The sequence below is a fragment of the Lepidothrix coronata genome, unplaced genomic scaffold (genome assembly GCF_001604755.1).
Source record: "Lepidothrix coronata isolate B3197 unplaced genomic scaffold, Lepidothrix_coronata-1.0 Scaffold56, whole genome shotgun sequence".
Classification (NCBI taxonomy): Eukaryota; Metazoa; Chordata; class Aves; order Passeriformes; family Pipridae; genus Lepidothrix; species Lepidothrix coronata.
In genome coordinates this window covers 444,402-466,272 of record NW_016690236.1, presented here as the reverse complement: position 1 = coordinate 466,272, position 21,871 = coordinate 444,402, and the positions used below count along the sequence as shown (strand labels likewise).

Sequence of the window (21,871 nt, the reverse complement as noted above, 5' to 3'; positions counted from 1 at the left end):
TAAAAAAAGTTGACTGCAGTCCCAGCAAGCTTAGATTAGATGCTTAAAACCTGACTTCTAACAGACTGTGCGAACTGAACTCCTTGTGAAGACTGACCTCCAAACGACTGTGTGAAACCAGCCTCATCAGTAAGACTCACACTCAAGACATACTGAAGATAAACAAATGAACACGCTTAATTGATCAAGCGAAGTGAGCTGTGAAAACCTCTTGCAAAATGTCAAAAGAAGTGTCAAGCTTCTGAGTGATGCTCAAGTTTCCTCCCACATACAGGATGAAACTAACCCATGCAGTTAATCTGGCAACTGACAGCCTCTCAGTCTGGAATCAGTGTTTTCCTGTACTGGAGCAAAGGAGGAAAAATATAGCCATTTTTGATAGTTTAATGGAACAAGGCTGGCTGGCTGGCCGGTCTCTTGATCCATCATCTATACAGCCAATTTGACACTGTGTCTACTCCAGTGGAGACATAGTGGACTCTTCCAATTTGCTCCTCAAAGACAATGATGTTGAGAAAGTAGTTGTAGACATAGTTCTTGGCATTCAAAACCAAGAGAGAAAGGTCAAGTGTGAATAAGTTTGAATCTGCGAAGAATTAGAAGCACATAACATCCTAACACATTTTAAGTAGCAATATACCATATCTATTCCATCAATAAACATGGAACCAGCTTGAGGGATGCATATTCAGCACCAACTGTCAAATAAGGAAAAAACAAGAGCAACAACCAAAAACCCTTAACAAACCAATATGACAGCAAAAGTATTTTCCAGGTAAATACCACAAAATCAAAAGTGAACTCACATTTAGCCGATCATATGCCTAGTGCAGAGACTATCATACACAGTTTCTAAACTGGCAAGATTGAGGATTCCTCTTGAGTATGAGAAAATATTTTTAAGTAAAGGAATCGTTAAAAACGATTATCATAGGAATCCATACACACATACACGTACACTCCTACCCACTATCATAACCATAGACCTAAACAAATCACATTTTAGATAATTTTTGTTCATAAAAGAAAGGACCTGATAACCCTATTATTTCAACATTCTAGAAGGCGTGTGCAATATCATTGCTCTGATAGCTGGTAAGGAGTATAGCTGGATTCTACTCCAACCAGTACAAGACTAAAGTATCTTTTGGGAACTTACAGGCAGATGATTACTATGGTTTGCAAACATTCAGAAGAGATGAAACTATTAGTATCTGAAAAACCCCTTCTCCTTACTTTCATGTTAATACATATAGCTCATTTCAACAGATTTATAAAAGTCCGACAAAAAAAAATTATTGGTATCAAACAGGAACAAAATCCATTTGAATTTCTGGCTAAAATAAGCTACAATATTAAATGGGTTCTAAAATATGTTTCCAAAAATCTATGCATAGGGTATTAAGTAGATATTCCAGTAAAGACAAAGAAAATCAGAGTCAAGTAATTGCAAATAAAAATAGGGGTCTGAAAATTTATGGTTTTGTTATTTGTAAAGTTTTACATTGATTACTAAAACAAGACTTACAAAAATACCTTAGTGTTCTCAGAATTGTTTTGGCATTTATATCACAGGTAGAATATCCAATATTTTATGTTTATAATACTTCTTTCTCATTTTAGAGAGAATATTTTTCTCTCATTCACTCTTCCTGTAGTTTAAATTAATAACCTTCCTTTTAACCACAAATTAAAGCTGTAAAATACTAGGGCTGAAAACCAACTGTTTTCTGACAGCTTATGAGAAGTCCTTTGACCATATCTAGAAATAGATTCTAATTTTTGGAGGATACCGGATGGTATAAAAATCAATAACGGGAACTGGTTACAATGTTTAAAAGTATATGATTCCCATACAAATAAGAACAAATGGGTACGGACAACTCACAGAATTTGTGTGTATTTTCAACAAGGTCAACAACAAACAGCCAACATCGAGGACTGACAAAGTTACTGTCTGAAAAAAATGTTATTCTGTCCTTAAATAATGCTGTACTGCATTTTCTGTTGGTAAAAAGCTGATATAGTTTCCCAATGTTTTTTCTGAAACATTCCATGGATGAGTAAACATGAAATATACAAGTGGTATGCAACAATTTGAGTATAAACAGCTATTTCCTATTCTTAATATTTCCTCTAATAAGTTACATTTATTGTCCAAATCCCCAGTCATTGATTTCACAAGACACTAAAATTATACCAGTACTCATCTATTATTACATATTAACCTCTATCTGAAAGCTTTACAGAATATTTTTATCCACAATGTTGATTCAAAATGTTTCAGTCCAAGTATCGTCTGATCAGATTTGGCAATTCAGAGTTTGCTCATTCTTTGTTTGAGTATAAAATGAGATTTAGATGTGACTTCAGCGGGGATTCTTACCATGTGTATGCCTTTTTAGAAGAATTAGATTTTGTCTTTCAAAGTTATTCTTTTGTCTTTTTGTTTGTCATAAAGGACATACTATACCAATATTTACTACAAAGAGGTAGATATTTTCTAAGTTTTATTTTTCATACCATTACTGATCACAGTATTAATTGTAGGGTTGTAGTAAAAGAATATAAAGAAACAGTTATCTACCTCACATTTTACCAGTAAATTTGGTTTTTCTTCAGCTATAAAATTTCATGACTTGCTGAATGATTATTTTCAATATTTATTCAGAAAAGCTAAAAGACGTTTTGTGAAATTACCGTTTGTTCTAGTGACTTGAAAGTTTGTTAGTTTGTTCTGAATTGTTCTCATCTTATTTTGGAAACAATGGCATCATTTATTTAATGGTCTAAATTCATATCTGTTGTTAGAAGTGTCATTCTAGTGAGCTACAATATCTTTCTTTCTCTGAAGTTACATAACATTATATTTTTCTTAAATAAGGGTTAACCTTGCCTTGTTTTAGCAAGGCTGGTTCTCTGGAAGAAATCAGAGAGGCTTATTTAGAAAAGGATTTGACACGCCTGCTCTGTCCTCTCAGAACTGGCAGAACAAACCTCATATAAAAAACCAGCTACATCAAAGCCTAGGAAGCTCATCCACTCATATATTTAGCTTACTTTAAAAACCAAACCAAACCAAAACCCTTTTCTTTGTCCTTTGGCTACTTTTGAGGAACTATACTTTATGTCCCATAACATTTCTTGCAGATTGTGCAGTCAGTTATCAAGCAAAACACCTATGTGTCTGTATTTTCGTTAAATTTCCACAATCATATTCAAAGACGTCTTAAATCCAAAATTTCAAACCTTCTGAATTTCCATTTGACAAATTTATAGAAAGCAGCCAGAGACCCTAAACAAAGGTGACTGAATTCTGTCTTTCACAATTTTGTGTCAGTTACTTGCTATTATTATTAGTTACTTGCTTTCCATTCTGGCACTAGAACAACACACAGCAAGGCTATTTAGAGACTCCTTCAATGTCTTCTTTCTAATACTAACAGAGTCGGATGGTATATTTTAAATATCTCTTTGCCAATCAGCATACAGTATTACCCTGTGTTGGGTAACTTCTATCCCTGACTCGGTTAAACTGAAATGCTTTCCTGAAATTCACAGACTATTTTTTTCTCCTGAAATAATCCTGCCATTTATATGTTGATAACTTGTTAGAAATCAGAGTGCATGGAGGATAAAACGATTGTCCTGTAATGGTCCTACATTTCTTCACAACTGTCTTCTCTCCACACCTTACACCAGAGAGTTTTACATGAGGTGTTAATAGCCCCACTGTAAGAGGATTCTGACAAGAAATAAAATCTGCTGCCAGACACTGCCTACAACAAATGTGACAGTAAACGACATCTGAACTAGAAAAATGCTTGTTTATAAATGCCATGGGAGATAGACATGCAATATTCTGAGTCAAAGTAAAATCTGGACTATTCATTGTTTTATAGGTTTTTTCTTAATGAAACACAGAATCATTAGGATTTAAATATTTATCTTAGCCATGAAAATACTGTGGAATAACTTAATTAGCTGATGATAATTCAGCAGCATCTCTAATAAGCTGTTTTATCTGTTCCAACACTTATCAAGAATGGAGGATTTTTCTCTCCAATTTTCCTCAGTCTGGGAATATTGTGAGAAGAGCATTTAGCACTTTATGATGAATATGAAATTTTAAAGTATGTTTGGATAGTATAAAATTCAAAAACTCATATCTGTAGCTTTCTTCAATAAAAAACACATTACTTCAACTACAGTCAATTATGAAGCCATGTGAATTAGTGACAGAAAAAGCCAAATTCTCTTGTGTCTCTTATCTTTCTGGTGCAAGGGACAAGAATTCACATAGGAAAAGTAAACTGGACAGAGTAAAAAGTACACACATCAGCATCAGGATTCCAGAGTCCATCTCACTGACTTACACATCTGTCAAGCCTGCTGTCTTTAATTAAAGTTAGCAATTCTTATTCTCTCATTTACACAAACACATGGAAGGGAAAAAAAGAACACAATATTTGCCTGTATTACAGCAAAACTCAGGCTAGACATTTGTAATTCTGGATATTTATAAGGTTGGTGGTTTTTTGCCCCCACCCACCGAATATTTTGAGTCAGGTGTTTGTTTTTAGCACATACAGAACCTCTGCCGTGGCACATCATCAGATTCTTCTGTGACTTTGATAAAGTCAGGAGGAAGCTCATTACATGATCCCAATGGGTATGGATGCTGAAATTCATGTGCTTACGTACACTGAGCATTTTTGTATGTTTCTATGGTGTTAGCTGATAACCAGCATCATGTTGATGTGTTTTAGTGGAAGCCAAAGGCATATGGCTATGCCCTCAGGGGCTGACTTAGCAGCTTCAGACAAGAATGTACGAGATAAGAAAGTCTGGAAATATCACTACAGTCCATTTTAGACTGTGTTGAGAGTTAAGTAAACATGATGAGTAAGGGGGCCAAAAGGGTAGTTGTGAATATCTGTTTCGAGAGTTAAGTAAACATGATGAGTAAGGGGGCCAAAAGGGTAGTTGTGAATTTCTATTTCTGAGAGAAAACACTGTTTATCCTATATTATTTTACAGAAGAAGAGTTTAATTCCAAGTGAGCATTATAAAAGTAAACAAAAGTTGAAGTATATCCAAACCTCAAAATTCTAAGCAATTTCAGCAAGTGAATAACATCTAAGTCAATATGACAACTATTTCCCCAAGTATTTAAAATACCACAGAAACAACAATAACAACAAAATAGATAAAATGAAGCATTTCAGAGGACTTCAAACTTCTGTATAATCTCCAGTGGCAATGTTATCCTATAAGCAGTTACAAAAATTTATGAATTTCAAAGATGTAATTAATATGCATGTTTGAAGTAATCAACAGTCAGAAAATAAAATCATACTTTTCCAGTAATGTTTCCCATTTTATAGGTTTTGAATATTTAATAATAAAATAAAAAGCTTTTTTCTTAAAAGTGTCACGACGGAAAATGTTGGTAGTGAATTCAGAAAGCTGGAAAACAGAGATACCTCCATCCTTTAAGTAAGACCAGAAGTGAACTACTGCAATAAAGCTGTTTTCACTCAAGACTGTTTGAGCTTTCTCTCTGAGAGTATTAATAGGTCATTTTCTCAAAGAAAGTGTGCTACCTATTAGACGTTTAAACTTTCCCTAAACTACAACAGCAACAATCCATGCCATTCCTTTTGGAACTGCATGTGCTGTTGATGCTTTAATTTGTTCAGCTATCAGGGAGAAATACACTGCTACTGAACCACAACATTGTTTTCTTCGACCGGATCACCACTTGCATACGTATTGCTATTCTGGAAATCTGAAAAGATTCTGCAGAGATACAGGATTTGCTTACTCAATTCGTATTATAGAAGCTGAACTAGAAAGAGGTGTTCAAGTACTCTTAATTCAGGTTCTCATTAGGATTCTATAGGCTTTATGCTTAGTACAATTTGTTACTTCCCTCATTCTCTTCCAAATGAAAAAGAAATAATATCATTGCCCTGTATTTGCTGGCATAAATAAAAACCAAATAAATCCTTAGTATAAGAAATCAGCTACAGGTGGAAATTAAAACGGAAACAGGTACAGATAGGAAAGGTGAAAAAATACCAAAGGACTTTCACAATGCATTTAGTGGCAAAGTACTTTATGAAAGTCCATGAGATAAACTCAGATAAATTGCCATAAGATCACTACCTGTTAGTGTCTGGCATGTATATTGCACACATGCAACACTATAGAAAAGTATTTATTTCTAGGTTCTATGCCAATCTTTAACACCACCAGAATAAGCAGAAAATTATATAATGAGAAAGTATTTTTCTGCAATCAGTGAGAAATTTTAAATATTATCCCACATTCCATTTGCAGGTTCAGATATGTTTCTAATATTTTTACATTTTATCTAGATATATTTAAAACTATAACCAACATTTGGCATGTTAAACTCACACCTGCCACATTCACAAATTATTATCAGCTTACCATTTGCATGGCAGGTCCTTGGTTGAAAGAGCTAATTTATCAACAAGAGAATATCTCGCTTAGTAATCAATGAAATAGGAACTGTGGATATACTTGGGTGTATGTACATTGAGATCATATCCATTTCTGCATGCAGAGGAAGTTCTGCATTTACCAAAATCTTAATCACTACATGTCAGTTCCAAGAAGGCAGTAGAGTTTATAGGTGCTATATGATGTTTTTTGTATTAGGAAATTGTAACAGATTCTAAGCAATTCCAAAGCTGCAAGTACAGATTATTTTTAGATGGTAAATACATTAACTGTTTCACAGTCATATATTAAAAATGTAGTATTAAGATACAACAAAATTCTAAGCAATCGCACAGACTGAGAACGTCAGAACAACAAATCAGAATGTGATTGTGGAAGAACCTATAGGTGAAACATATTGGATTTTTCACTCAAATAGGCAAGAAAATAACAATTATTCGAACTCTAAGTATGCTGTTAACACAGTCGTTTCTAGAAAACTCGGAATGCAGGGCCTTGTAATGTCAGTATCATTAAAGCAAACCAGTATAACCATTTAATATTACAAGGAAGAACTTATCCATTCTCTAGAAACATTTTCCATAGTGTACTTAATGAAACTTCTTTAATAAGAATTTTCACATTAAAAATTTAGACTTCTATCCTGCCTCCTTCACCCACTGAGAACTTAAGTAATTTGATCTGCATTTTATACATCTGTCAGGATCATCCAAATATTTAATTCCTCCAAGCAGGAAATGAACGCAAAAGCTACATTATAAACTAGAACTCACAGGTAAGAAAAGGAATATCTACAGTAACTCTTATATTATTGTATTTCAAATGAAAAATATGCTATGAGTTTTTCCTCTGACTCTGCTAAGAATCCTTTGAGGCCTTGTGAAAACATGACAGGGTAATAAATGCAAAACAGTCCTTATCCTATACTGGTGAACCTTATACTAATAGTGGTTCATCTGTTGGATTTTTGAAGACTTTCTGTTGTGGAGACTTTCCATCATAATGAATGAAGCAGGGAGAGAGGGAGGGAGAGGGAAAGAATGCAGGAGAACAAGTGAGAGAAAGGGAATGAAGGAAAAGCTACTTCAAGCTCTAGTTACTTCACTTTTTTCCCTATTACTATTATTTTAACAAAACTTTTGAGAAAAAAAAGGAATTTGAAGAAACTCTTTCCTTTAATTGCACTTTTCAAAGTCTTGAGCTAAAGATTTTTGGTGCAAGGAAGAACGAAAATTTTTTCCTCTGAATTGTTATTACTGTGTCCCATCTCCATTTTTTCACAGCAGAACTATATCAACAACTGTAATAGGATTTGAGTAAACTACCACTGGTACTAAATTAACATTAATGAAATGAATGACAACTGTGAACATCATCAAGGAATTTTGAGTGAGCTTCTTCATTCAGTCTAAAATACTTCTGGTTTTTTTAAATATAGTTTACATCCTTCAATTATCTTTTGGTTTTGGAAAAGCCTGTAATATAGGCATAAGACAGAAGTAACAAAAAATGCTAAACAGGTTTTAATGGCATTCCACCCATTTTCCTAAATACATGTTTCAGCTACCACCATAATTCTCTGGATGTCAAATCAATATACCTGTAGTGGATTGATATTTATAAATTGTATAAAATAGGCAAAAAATACAGATACCCAGAGAGAACTGGGGAGTAAAGAGTCAACACATCAAAAGTTATTTTGATTGTACTTCAATCTGCAAACAATGGAAGTTTTTCCTCATCTGACTTCTTTTATTTTCCTTATTGCATTTCATATCATTGCATTTCATATTATTCCCTAGGTTGTAATCTTATAGGCAATCTTCAAATTTCTGACATGCAATTGCATTTGCCAGATGTTTTACAGAAAACTCATTTTGTCCAAAACTCACTGTTTAATTAAATTCATATACCACAGCAGTTATCTGTCTCTAATTGCAATTAAAAAAAAAAGGTTTTATAAAATAATCTAATTGAATAGTCCTACTTCTGTTACTTGCATGATTTACTACAGAGAGGTGAGGTGAGACAGGGGGATGGTGAGCAAAATCTTGATTGACAAAATCTTGCAGTTAAGTAAAACATGAAAAAATATAGTCCATGTATGTTTCTTAAAAAGTTTACAGAAAGAAAAACAAACTGTAAGCAGAAACACTACAGTAGTCAAAATGGTTAAGGAGAGGGAGAAGGAAAGGTACAAGGAGGGATAAAACTCAAAATTTTCAATCCTGTCTTTCAAACACATGCAGAAGGACATGAAAAGTGTTTTCAAGCATAAGTCCGTACAATACACATGGATTCCAGAATCAAGATAATGGAGACAAGAGAAACACATTTCAAAGAACATGCAAGAAACTAATAATTTGCCTGTGTAAAGGTATGTGTAGTATGCCACACACTGAGGAGTACAGATAAATACATAGATTTCCGGTTGTACTGAGTTGATGCTATGCATTCTTGAAAATGAAAGATATTTCATACGGTGCAAATTACCCAACATCGTGCAGGCCCGCTTTAATAAGTCTGTAATGAGCAATAACAATTAGTCCAAAGAAGCAAAAATGCAGTGCCTTTTGAGAGGTTATAAGAGTGTTGCCAAAATCTCATCCTGGAAGCACAATTTTCAGTGTTTATTACCTGTCCAATTCTATCAGCTTCATATACGCTAATTATTTTTCTGACTAAATACACTGCAGAGTTTGCCAAGGATAACTAAAGGCCTGACACAAAGTAACAGGCAGGAATTTTAGAACATTCCAGATATCAACTGTGGTAGGTTCTCATGAGTATTTTTTCTTAGACAAACATTACATATATAGTATGTATTATCAAGTCTACCAAAAGGTAAGAAGGTGATTATATTTCTAGTAAACAACTGTTCTACTTGATACAAAAGCCAACCCTTCATTATCCCCTGGAAACATTTTCCATATTAATCCTTGAACTGTTATGTGTAAACACTGCTAGCATCCTGGCCTAAGCTTTAGGGTCTTTTCTGCCTTCACTACTACTAGTTTCAAACCAAATACCCTACTCGACTTCTCCTCTGTAGCCAAGTTCTAGACTTCCAACTTGTTATTCTTTCTAGGACGTCTCAAAGTGGTCCAGCTCCTGCTTCTTAATAGATGCTTTTGTCATTATTCTAGAAAGTAGCAAGGTGTTTCCTTGGCAGACATCTGCTCAAGGAACATAGCTCCCTCCACTGGATGAGCGTTTTATATTCTTACCTCCATAAAATCTCTGTGAGAGCAACAAGGCTTCTTAGGATAAGAGGTATTCAACAGCACTAATACAAGGCTGACAGAGGAGGATCTGCAGCACTTGCTCAGTTCTTAGGTCTTCTCTGATAGATTTTGTTACCTCTATTGATTCCGTTTATGACAAATAATTAACACATGGATATTCTGTAACTGAAGTTTCATAGCATGCACACTGAACAAGACAGAAATGAAGGCCACTGAGTTCCAACCTCTTGATTTTGTCACCAGAAAACCTTTCTTAACATGGGGCAGAAAATGAAAACACAGATAATATAAGTAGATGCAAAAGATAATGGCAGATATACTTGAGAACAAGGAGGAAAACTTGAAATTACCTACAAGAAAAACTTAGTAGTATAATCACAGTTGGAAGAAGCATGGAAATCATTAGACAGTTTCATCACTTCAATAAAAAAATGATTAAACTTCATGAGCTAGCACCTCATCCAGCAAGTCTCCTTTCACAAGTGTGAGTTCATATTTCTGCAGAGCACTTTTTAAAACATGGGCATGACCAACTGCAGGTAGATGGGTAGGACTAATTGCAGTGGTTTCTGTGATAAGTTAAGTTCCAGCAATAAGTTTATTAATGAGTAGGTACCGGGAGTCTGAGAGTAGCCAGCACTTGAACTTGTAATCACTTTAGCTACTTTTTTGGCTATATATTATACATAAAATCAGGAAGCTATTCAGAAGTTATCCTTGTTAAGTAAATCCTCAAATTACCTTCTTTTTTTTTTATTATTTCTTGAAGGAAAGAATGATAAAACAATTACTACTCAGTCCTCATATTGTTGCAGATTGCAAGCCAAAGACATGTAGCTTTGAAATCCTATTCAAACATAATAACTGTTTACCCCAACTACCATTCACATAATTATGCTTACACTTGTTAAGAACTGTAGTGTCCATAGTACTTGAAAGTTCATATTATCAAAAGGAACTTCATAACTTTATATTTATCTATCCAGACTTTACAAAACAGATTTTCCAAAGAAAAGGAGTATTGACAGAAATACCTTTAGCCAGTACCTCTCTGTCTTGTACAATAATACTCATTGATCTTTTATTTCAATTTCTTGATTAACTTTTTTATTCAGCAGATAAGACAATAAAAAGTACTGTCAAAACATGTACAAAAGGGACAAGCAGACTTTCTAAATATTTTAATTTTTTTAATTTAAATTTTTAATTTTTTTTCTAATTTTTTTAATATTAATCAATTTCCATGCCATGTCCGAGTTGAGCAAGGATTTCCAGTCTCTCATTTTGGATTAGAACACTAAGTGCTGTATGCAGAAGGTTTTTTAAATTTCTCAGCAGATCTGAGTGCCAAAGGAAGTGGCAGTGCAATCTTCTGTCCTATTAGTTAAAAGTTCTTAACCTGAATCAGATGGGACCTTTCTCTAGGAAGTCACTTAGAAGGCAAAGATGGCAGATACATTATTATTGGAACTTTAAAATTTAGTGTTCCTCTTTTCTTCTTTCCTGCAAACCAAACACAAAACTATGAACACCATCTGTCTCAGTTTTGCAGCATCATCTTCTACCTGATACAGTTAAAGTGAACAATCCTGGCAAATGGATTTGTCTGCATTGAGACAGAGTAAACAAAGGTAGTTTAAAACGAAAACTATATCCCTTCTCACCTGCCTTCCTCCTTCCAACCAGCAAAAGATATTTTTACAGTTTCAAAATCATGTGTAGATTGGATATTTATGTGGTCAGGGATGAAACAATACCAAGGCAAATATAGTTGCATGCCATAATCGAAGCCATTTAAATATGGAATAAACACAAATGATGATTAAGCCGCAAGGATTACCATCCACGGAAGCATTTAATCCATTTGTTTGAGGACTCTATCCTGTTATATCAAGAGAATCCTTGAATATTTCTACAGAAACTTCCTGCCCAAAATCACATTGAGAACCTCTCAGAAAATTCTTGGAAGAACTGAACACTTGGATTTGCTTTGCTTGATCATTTTCAAGAATTAAATAAATAGTTATTTAAGCGGAAGGAAAGGAACAGAAAAAATCAACAGAAATGTTTCAAAAATCAAAACATTTCATTCCAATACTTTTAGTTCATGATTACCAAAAAACTACCATAAGCTGTTTACAGATGGATGATGTAACACTCCCTCTTATATTTTCTGGTTCAAAGGTATATCATACGTTGTTGGCATAGTGTTCTACTCAATTTCATTACAGAAAAAACCCCCCCGCCTTAAATGCATGATCTGCCCCCCACCTTTGCTGTCTTTTTCTTAGAAAAAAGCCTACTTTTGGTACCTTGAGGAACTGGAGGTGACAGCTGGTAACAAAGATATGAGAGAGGCAACAGAGCTATGAAGCAAGAGCCAGGCAGAAGAGAGAGGGACAGCACTTAAAAGCTTAAAGAATGCCTTTAACTAAAAACTTAAAATGCACAGACTCAAACAAGTGGCTGAACCTGTGCACTTGTACCCCAGAAGGCCAGCCATATCCTAGGCAGCACCTAAGGAAGCATGACCCCCCTCCTACTTCACTCTTGTGAGACCCCACCTAGAGTCCTGTGTCCAGCTCTGGGGTCCCCGACACAAGGACATGGACATGTTTGAACAAGTCCAAAGGAGGACCACTAAGATTCAGAGGGCTGGAGCATCTCTCCTACAGGGTAAGGCTGAGGAAGTTGAGGTTGTTCAGCCTAGAGATGAGAAGGCTCTGGAGAGACCTTAGAGCCACCTATCAGTACCTGAAGGGGGCTACAAGAGAACTGGAGAGGCCAGGACACATAGTGATAGGACAAAGGGGAATGGCTTTAAACTGAAAGAGTGTAGGTTTAGATTTAGGGGGAAATTATTTATTGTGAGGGCAGTTTGGCACTGGAACAATTTGCCCAGAAAAGTTGTGGATGCCCCATCCCTGGAAGCATTCAAGGCCAGGCTGGATGGGGCTTGGGGCAACCTGGACTAGCAAAAGGTATTCCTGCCCACATCAAGGAGGTGGGAACTAGATGATCTTTAAGGGCCCTTTCAACCCAAATAATTCTATGATTCCAGTAATTTTCCCTCATGTCCCTGTTTGTCCTCCAGCCTGGATTACTTTCAGTAATTTTAAAATAAAAATCTGAAAAAACACACAAGTTCTGTGTGTGTATCATGATGGTGTGCACACACAGTACAAATATTTTATGGCTGTTTCAAGGATATTTGACTTTTCCTGTTAAAATACTGATTAGATTTTTATGTAGACAGGATGTACAGTTAGGTGTCTCCACTTACTAAATGTCATTAAACATCAGTGCCAAAAGGAGAAAAAGACTAAAAAATAAATATATCACCTTTAACCTCTCTTGTTGTTGACATCTATTGTTACAAAGAGATCCAGACTTCTATTGCTGCAGATTTTAAAAGGTTTAAAGTTCATTTGTGATTACCCTTTGATACTATGTTAACAAAGACATTGGTAAAGAGGAAATTTCTCAGCAATAACTGCCGCTGGTTTTGGATCATGCTACTCCTTGGTCTGAAATAAGCAATTTCAGGTCATTGAAAGAAGAATACACATAGAAAACAATGAGTTATTTTTATTTATAATTTCAATTTACTGTCTGTTCTTAGGTTTTTATTAAAGTCACCTTAGGAACTGGAAAAAAAATTACATCCAGCTGCCTGAGCAAGCTGCCTTCTAACAGCAGACTGACTAGTACATAATTTCAATATTCAAGGTATTTGTGACTGTATTGAGGAATATGAAAAAAATTGACATATTTTCATGTGACTCTAAGTGTCTAAATGAGGAATGATGGAAGTCTCTAGGATTACAACTGTCTCATAAAACTGAATTTAGGATAATATAGACAAATAATTTGCAGTATCAGATCCAGCAGAATTTTGAGGGGGAACTGGAATAGTTCTATATCTCTTCAAGTTCATGCAATTTCATTTGAGCTGCTAAACTTGACACACTCAGTTATGAAATTTTCACTCAAGCATTATGTGTTTATGTTTTTTAACATACCAAGTACAGACAATCTAGTTTTCTCAGCAAAATTGGGTCTTCTTTCTCGTAAGAAAAACAGTGTTAAATTGTTTCCAGTTTTCTAGGAAAGAACCATGGTTTTACTAGTGTTCTTTTAGTCATAAGGATATAAAGATAGAACAGCATAAAGATTTGTAGGAAGATTTAGGATTTAGCATCATTATAAGTTGAAGAAAAGAGAACAATATTTTTTATTCTAGTCCTCTCACTGGGTGTCCTTGCATACGTTTTTTAACAGGTAGCTGTCTCTCAGAGGCATTTTTCATCTCTCCTACCTGTAGTCATCTCTCTAATATACCACAAAACATTCAGAAACTTTGTTACACTGATCTATACTTTTTTTGGCAAAAACAAACCCACACTTTTCTCATTCTTTAAAACAGATATAGAGCATGATAAATAAATGTGACTTTCAATCTATATTTAATAACACTTCCTATTTCCGCTCTTCCATCTTCCAGTGCTCTCAGAGTTTTACACAGTGATCAAAGATCACTAAGGAAATCAACTAATATCCTGTTTTAAACCAACCAAATCTACTGCATTCAGTCCACAGGTGTGCCATGAGGCATTATAACTTTTTATTCCTTCTCAGAATTTGCAACTTTTGTGTACAAAATTAGTCTGAGAAAATGCAGAAAAACTTTTATTTGTTTAGTATATTTTCTCGTAGTTTCCTCTATTTTCATATGTTATTTGTTGTCAGTAAATTATGAACCCTAGTCCAAGTGCCTCTTGATCACTGAACTGACAACGCTTCACAAAAATTTATCCTTAGTTTAACTCCAATCCTATTAAAAAAAATTTGTATAAAATGAGAGAAACAAAAGCATTATGAATGAACCATTAATATAACAATTGTGAAAACGGTTGTAGAAAATACTCAGGACTTGTACTATAATCAACTTTATGTGCAGTTATTCTGCTTTATATTGTGATAAATTTAGTTAGCATTAGTTATTTCTACTACAGTAGCAAATATGGTTAGATCAAAGTTTTATTGTGGGTTGACTTTGTCAGCAAGATAAGGATCCAAAGGTCCTTATCGATCTTGAAAGAACACAGCAGATGAAACAAAAGAAATGGATCTGGATGGACATTTGCTCATGAATGTAAAGTTACATGTTTACTGTGAGCACTAACTCGTAGACAGAATAAGGTTGTCACAATTTTCTTACACAGATGGAGATTGTCTTGTTCATTTCCAAGTAAAACTACAATTTAAAAAAAAAATTACAAATTTGAATTTTGCTCAGTCTTATGGAATATGGGAACCTCAATGATACATTATGCCTTTTTTCTGTCATAAACTATTACAAGGGATGCTAAGTAATGTCTTATTCTCTATAAGAGTGCATATTTGTAATGTGATTTTTCAGACTCCATTGTTTTTTGATTCAAATTCTTGTTTGCATAAGTTCACATTTTTGTAAGAGCTATGTTTTCTTTTACCTTTGCATTTCTGTAATAACAAAGCTTTCAATATCCACATTTTTTGCTGTAGCAAATAAATCTTGAGTATATATTGTACATATGTCTGATTGACAGTTCTAATTCAAAATTAATAATATCTGCTTTTATTTTTAAGTTAACTTTTGAAGAAGTATGGAAAACTCACTAGGACATAATTTATTGTTGAATCACATGTAAGTGGTGGGGACTATTTTTCTCTTAGTTGGGAAGGTCTGTTACTTTTTGTTTCATACAAATGACGGCAGCAGATCTTTGTTTTGTGCATCATTCAAACTATGAAAAAATGGTTTTCTCTTCAGGTTTTTATTAGAAGATGCAATAACTTTGAACAAAAACTGAAATAATTCAGTTGATTAATAGTCAAGCTAAGCATTTCTGCGCTCAGTCCTTCCTAATTTAAACTGTTACAACAAATCACATTCATATATACATTGCTAGAACTGGATGGAAAACAGTTTTCCTACATGACATGTCTTCTCACAATTTCCAGAGTGTTGCTGCTCTGCATAAGAACAAATGTGAAGCGTTCAAAGCTCCCAGTGCAAGTGTCTGTTCTGTGGGCTTCAGGAAACTGGGCAGATTAAGGACTTATACCTGACTTTTGTATATTCCAAGGCATTAATCACTGAACTCTTGCCTATTCTCACATGTTCCTTTTCTATTCAGCTCTTCCCAATATAGTCTAAACATTACCTTACTGCTTGCAGATATCAAACACAATTATTAAGGAAATAATAATTTCTTGCAGTATCTTTAATACACAAGGCCTATCAGGACATAAGAACTTACAAGGAAGCTCAATATTAAGCAAAATGCTAGCAGAAAGATCAAGTTAATAATAATTTCAGTAGTGAGTGAAAATAGTAAAATAAACATTTTAATAAAGAGTGTAAGAGACATTCTAGAAATGACTGAACCAACATCTTTGCTAAAATATCTGTGGCATTGATTACAAAACACAAGAAACCATGAAAGAAAACTCATTTGCTGAGGAATGGAGACTGAAGTGACAAATTAATCAGCTCAAGAAATAGTGTCACTTCACAACCAGAATGAACACAAGTGCTTTTAGTTGAGGAAGTTCTATCGTCTCACACAGCAGTGACTTTGATGTATATCAACCAGATTAACTCCTTATCTTTAGGAAATAATTTTAATTATAATCTCACCTTTTCCTTACTGATGTTACATATGAACTGCTTGATAATCCTTTAATTATGTTCATGGTTAATTCCTTCTGTATATAGTTACAAAACCAAAAACTTTTGAATACATTATACTCCCCCCAAAAAAAATTTCAGAACAAACAGGAAACAATATAGCCACATGCGTAAAAGAAAATACTGATGATCATCAGATTCATAAAAGGTGAGAGATTATAACTTACTGCTTTTCACTTTTAAAAGATATTCCTTTTACAAAATCAATACCTGTCTTTTATTTTCACTGCAAAAAAGCATTGTGAAAGAGAACTGTGTGAGATGGAATTCAGGAATTCTGACAATTCACCTTCACAGCATGTGTGATGCACACCCATGCAGAATACTTGTCACAATAATACAATGAATAAAATTTTGATCATTCTACAGGGGTAGGTATTGCTGTTCTAGTTTTAAAGCTGTCAAACATGACACTTCCTGCTGGCTCCCTTTGAGTTTATTTTAGTGAATTAACTACAGAAAGAAGGCTATCACTACCTGCAGTTGATCTCTGCATCTGCAAGAAAGAAGCATGGAAAAGAATAACTCCCATTAAGCTTACACTCTTCTGGAATAACTCTCCAACACAAAGGCGGTAAAACAGGAGACATCTGAAGAGAAGCTCTGCTCTCAGGAAACTCTGGCACTACACTGCAGTTACACTGAGTCTATGAACCTTAAAATGACAGCTTGTTACAAAGCCAACAAACATCACACAGGTACATCCAATAACCATAAGAACAATATCTTCTTTTCTGTTACTGCTTTAACAGGCACATGGAAAAACAATAGTAATACTAAGCCACATGAAGTTCTTCACTTGAAACCATGAACAGGTTATATACAGCTCTACAGGACAGCATTGTGTCTTTTTTGGAGACATTCACACTGAGGATTATGAGGGGTTTAAGGCAGCACTTTCACACACACAGGGTACACACTGAAATTAATATTAACACCATTTGCCTAATTTTGAGAGATGCAAAGTAGATGAAGATAACATACATTAACGGGGATCTTTTGAAAGGTCATCCATGAATTACACCAATATTGACTGGAAAAGTCCAAGGCACAGTAATAGCTCAACCTTCTCAAATAGGCCACAGCAGCAGAGATTAGAATTGTAGAAAACAGTTTTTTTTTTGGTCTCAGTTCAAAAGTTTTTCTCTATTCCCTACAGAAACTCATGTTGCAAACAAGGCAACACGAAATGTTGTGCCTTTTAACCATGTTTAGCATTATTGTGTTCTAAATTTCACTTTAGAAAAATATCTGGCATTGACTGCTTTCCCAGCTTATTCTATACATACTTTTCCCAGAAAATTCTTTATATTATCACATTAAACTCTTTCAAATATTCTCAGTACCAGAGTCAGGGGATAACTAATAATGGCTTAAGAGTTACTAAAGTGTCTGTAACCACAGACTGAACATTTTCTAGGACTTTACAAACACTTTAAAGCCTGAAAACAACTGCAGTAACTCTCTCTAGCATGTCAGCTCTTGCATTAGATTGAATTGTTGTAAATCATTATTTATAGGTGTTGGTTACCGCTGCATTTCCAAGATGCAAATGTATTTCATACTTTAAGAAGGTACTCAGTCTCTCCTTCTTGTAAAACTAAAAATAACAACAACAACAACAATAATAACAATAAACCATCAAACCAAAACCAGCCCATTATTCCCAAACTCTTTACAAGTACTTTCAGTGTTGGCTGAATAAACTATTTTCAGAGAGTTCACAGCTAAACCTGCTAAGTAATTTATGATTTAAGATAAGCTTGAATACAAAAGATTCTTTGGGAAACTTAAAATCAATGTCAGTCTTCATGAAAAATAAAACTCGTTAATGGTATTCAGAAGCTTCAAGCTTTCTACATAGCTAAGACTAATTTAAAGGTCTAAATATTTTTTAAAAAGGCTGTAATAAATGTGTTTGCTATTATGTCATTGCTAGTATATGCTGGTTCTATCATCTAATACTCTACAGACAGATGCAATTCCATAGATGAGTTCTTTTCAAGAGGGGTCATTCTCATGGTTGAGATAGCTACTTTACTACTCAGCTAATTTTAATGTCATTATTTTGTTCACTTTGATTAGGGATGCAGTTTTCCAAATGTCGAAAGCTCATTTCCAGTCTCTACAGTCAGAAACTTCTTTTTCTTCTCTTATTGGTACCCTTTCCTTTCATTATGCTATCACTGTGCTTGGGAGCAAACAGTTGGCTGAGGGGAAGGCAAGATTTCAATTTCTGATGGCAGCATAGAGTTACACTTGTTTTCGCCAAGAAAAACATGTATCTTAACTGCAATCAAGATCAGCCTCTTGTGCATCAAGTGTTGTTAATGGCAAAATATAGGACTCAGGTGCAATCACACTAGGGATTCCAAGGTCATCAGTTTGGACATCAGTGACTGAAAGGATTTTTGCAAGAGCATCCCTCCCACATCACTCTGTAAAACGTTCACTTCTGTTTATATGTTGACTCTGTTTAAAAACAAAACAAATTTTGCACACATACGGTGAACATTATACAATGGCAAGTCTTTTACACCACCTTCTTTCCTTTATCTCAGGCAACCTCATTTCTGGGAAAGAAAGCTCTGGGGTGAAATTTGCTTTTTACTGCTCTGCTGGAGCTGCTATCTCCTTTCTTCACAAGTGGGTCTTGCAACAGATATGCTGGGTACAGGACCACCCAGCTTATTCTGTATCATATATCATCCACAAGTTGCCATTCTCAGCAACCTCCCTCACGTACATGCAACCACCACCAAATATACTGCTATTTCATCACTGTCTTTCTAGTTCTTCCACTCCTCCTTTTCTTCTACAGTTGTCAGAGACTACTTAGAATGACAAAGAGCAATAGAAAGAAAAGTGATGAGATTAGATAGGGAATACTGTTGTCTTGCTGCCTCAAGCATGTGTTTTTGTGTGTTTAAATTCAGCATGAGTGCTAAAGGAACAGCATTTTTATATCTCCAAGTTATCTTGTGAAAGCATGTAATAAAGCAAATGACCTTACTAAGTTTGAAGCCCATGTTTCATGTTTCCTCTTAAACATATTTTTATAATTAATAATCCCTTCTGACTATTGATGCAAATGAAATAAAGTAACATTTTAGTTTCATCACATTCCAAAAATTATTGAGAGAGATGTAAAAGAGAACTCTGCACAATGCTAAAATCAAGCTATAAGTTAACATTCAGCATAAGATCGCTCACGCATAAGTGAGGTATCATCACTAACATAAGGTAAAAATGTTACTATAACTTTTTTCCACTTATTTCTTTCTCTTTTTCTAGAGCTGTGCCTTTTAAAATTTTCAGTTATAAGAGAGCTATTGTAATCTGGCTGACAGTATATTGAGATACAGGTTATATACAAATATAATATAATAAATAATAAAAACATTACACACCTGAATATCCACTGAATACACAAACCCAAGAACATTTAGAATAAGAATTGCTAGCCATTATTGAAACAGAAATAACATTCAAAAATCTCAGGTCACTATGATCTTTAGGTACAGCGACCAGGGATAAAAAGGCACAGAGCAACAGCCACTACCACTGTTTCTCTTTGTGACTTTATCTTAAACCTCTCTAAAGACTTTGGTATAAATAACGTACTTTCCTTTGAGATAGCACTATGTAAAGAACACAACTCTCTCTTGTATTCAGCTCTTTGGAACACAAATCACAGCAGCAAGAAGATTGTTCAAAGGACAGGCACAGTCATTGTCCATTGGTCTAACACTAGATTGCTTCAGAAAAAAATTTGCTGTCAACAAATATTAAGTTTATAGGAAACAAAAAAATGCAAACAAAAATACTTACAGCTTTGGTTTGGCAAGCACAGGTGGTGGTTCCTTTGTGGGTGAAAGCAATACAGCTGGAGGTGGGATGGATTTATCACCATTTGGCTTGCTGTTAATCATTCCATTTACTCCATGAATAGGATGGATCCCATTTGTTTTTTCCTCAGAAGAATTGAGCTGTTGTTGAAGATCTGTCACACTAGATTTTAACTCAGTGTTGTTTGCTTGGTGGGCCTCTGTATGTTTCTTAGGAGGAAGCTCAAGACAGCTAATTTCAACTGGAGGAAGTGATGGGAAATGATGGAAATCATCATCTCTTATCAGTGATTCATGAGTAGAGCTTTCCAAGTTGGCTAAAAGAAACCAAAAAGAAAGCCTTTTCAACAAATCACAGACAAAGTACATAGAACATATATGCTCTATTTTCAGTTTTTTAAAGGTGAAACATCTTTGGTTTTGTGTAGATATTTTTCTAGTCCTCCTATTGATAATTTATGCTGAATTAGATACATGACTGGCTATTCACTTTCTGAGTTTACCCCATGCAAAAGGCACAACTAGGAACCTTATGGATCTCTAAATCTATTCAGGAATCCAGCCACTAAATGAGATTGGCAAGTACAGACAGCAACAGCTGAAACAGCACTTCCTCTTCATGGAGTTTCAGCATCATTTCAGAATAAATAATTTAAAAAAGCTGATGAATGTATGTATACATGCAAGTTTGCAATGACAGCTGGACCAGTGCATCCCACAAAAATATATATGTAAACGTATAAAAAAACTAAACATGCCACATCACAATGTTTTATTTTACAAAAGGCATATACCACCTTTGGTAGCATAATTTCATCTGCTTTCATTTTGCCTCTGCTGCCATCTAGTCTCAGAACCCTAATGCTTAAAAATATGCCAGGCTTGTAGCAAATACTTTAAAAATATATTTCATGTTAATAAAAATATTAAAAAGGAATTGAGCCAAATAAAAGATTCAGTTTGCTTTATATGAATGCTCAGAGGTTGACAAATTCCTCTTATAGTAGTCATTTTCCACATGCAGATTGATAATTTCATAAGTAAATTAATTATGTACAATTTATGATTAAAAACTCCTCTTTCCCTTCATCACATACCTGAGCAGACTACTAGTTGTGCACTGCTTGTTGCTGAACCATGTTCATTTGTTGCTGTGCATGTGAAAATTCCTGAATCTTCAGGAAAAGTTTCTGCTATTACAAGGGTACATATCTCTTCTGGAAGTAAAGAGAAGAATAAAGTGCATCATAAACTATTTAAAATTCCATGTAATATTTTCCATTGTATGTTAAAAGGACACCAGAAAGTGCTCCTTTTACAAAGAAATGCTGGGAGAACTGCAGGAGAGCTTCCAATATAAATGTCTTTAAGGAAAATCACTTTGAGTCTGAAACAAGTAAATTAATCAAGCTAAGTTTTTAAAACTGTTTTGAATAGTTATTTTGCAGTCACAAGTCTGTGCAGTAATTTTACACACTTAATATCTCATTTTTATGTATGATAGTACCAATTAATACAAATCAATTTAGTGGTTTCCATAAAGAATTAAT

The 21,871-nt window shown here is 34.5% G+C and overlaps 1 protein-coding gene across 6 annotated transcripts in view; it reads right to left on the bottom strand.

Moving 5' to 3' along the window:
• Window positions 1–21,871, bottom strand: part of PALLD (palladin, cytoskeletal associated protein) — a 199,785-nt gene that overhangs the window by 92,858 nt on the left and 85,056 nt on the right. For all 6 annotated transcript variants that reach the window (XM_017816543.1, XM_017816540.1, XM_017816544.1 and 3 more), the window contains 2 exons: window positions 21,419–21,538; window positions 20,305–20,638 (listed from right to left, as the gene is read on the bottom strand). In XM_017816543.1, coding sequence (XP_017672032.1) covers window positions 20,305–20,638; window positions 21,419–21,538 — 454 coding nt within the window. The remainder of the gene's footprint in view (window positions 1–20,304; window positions 20,639–21,418; window positions 21,539–21,871) is intronic.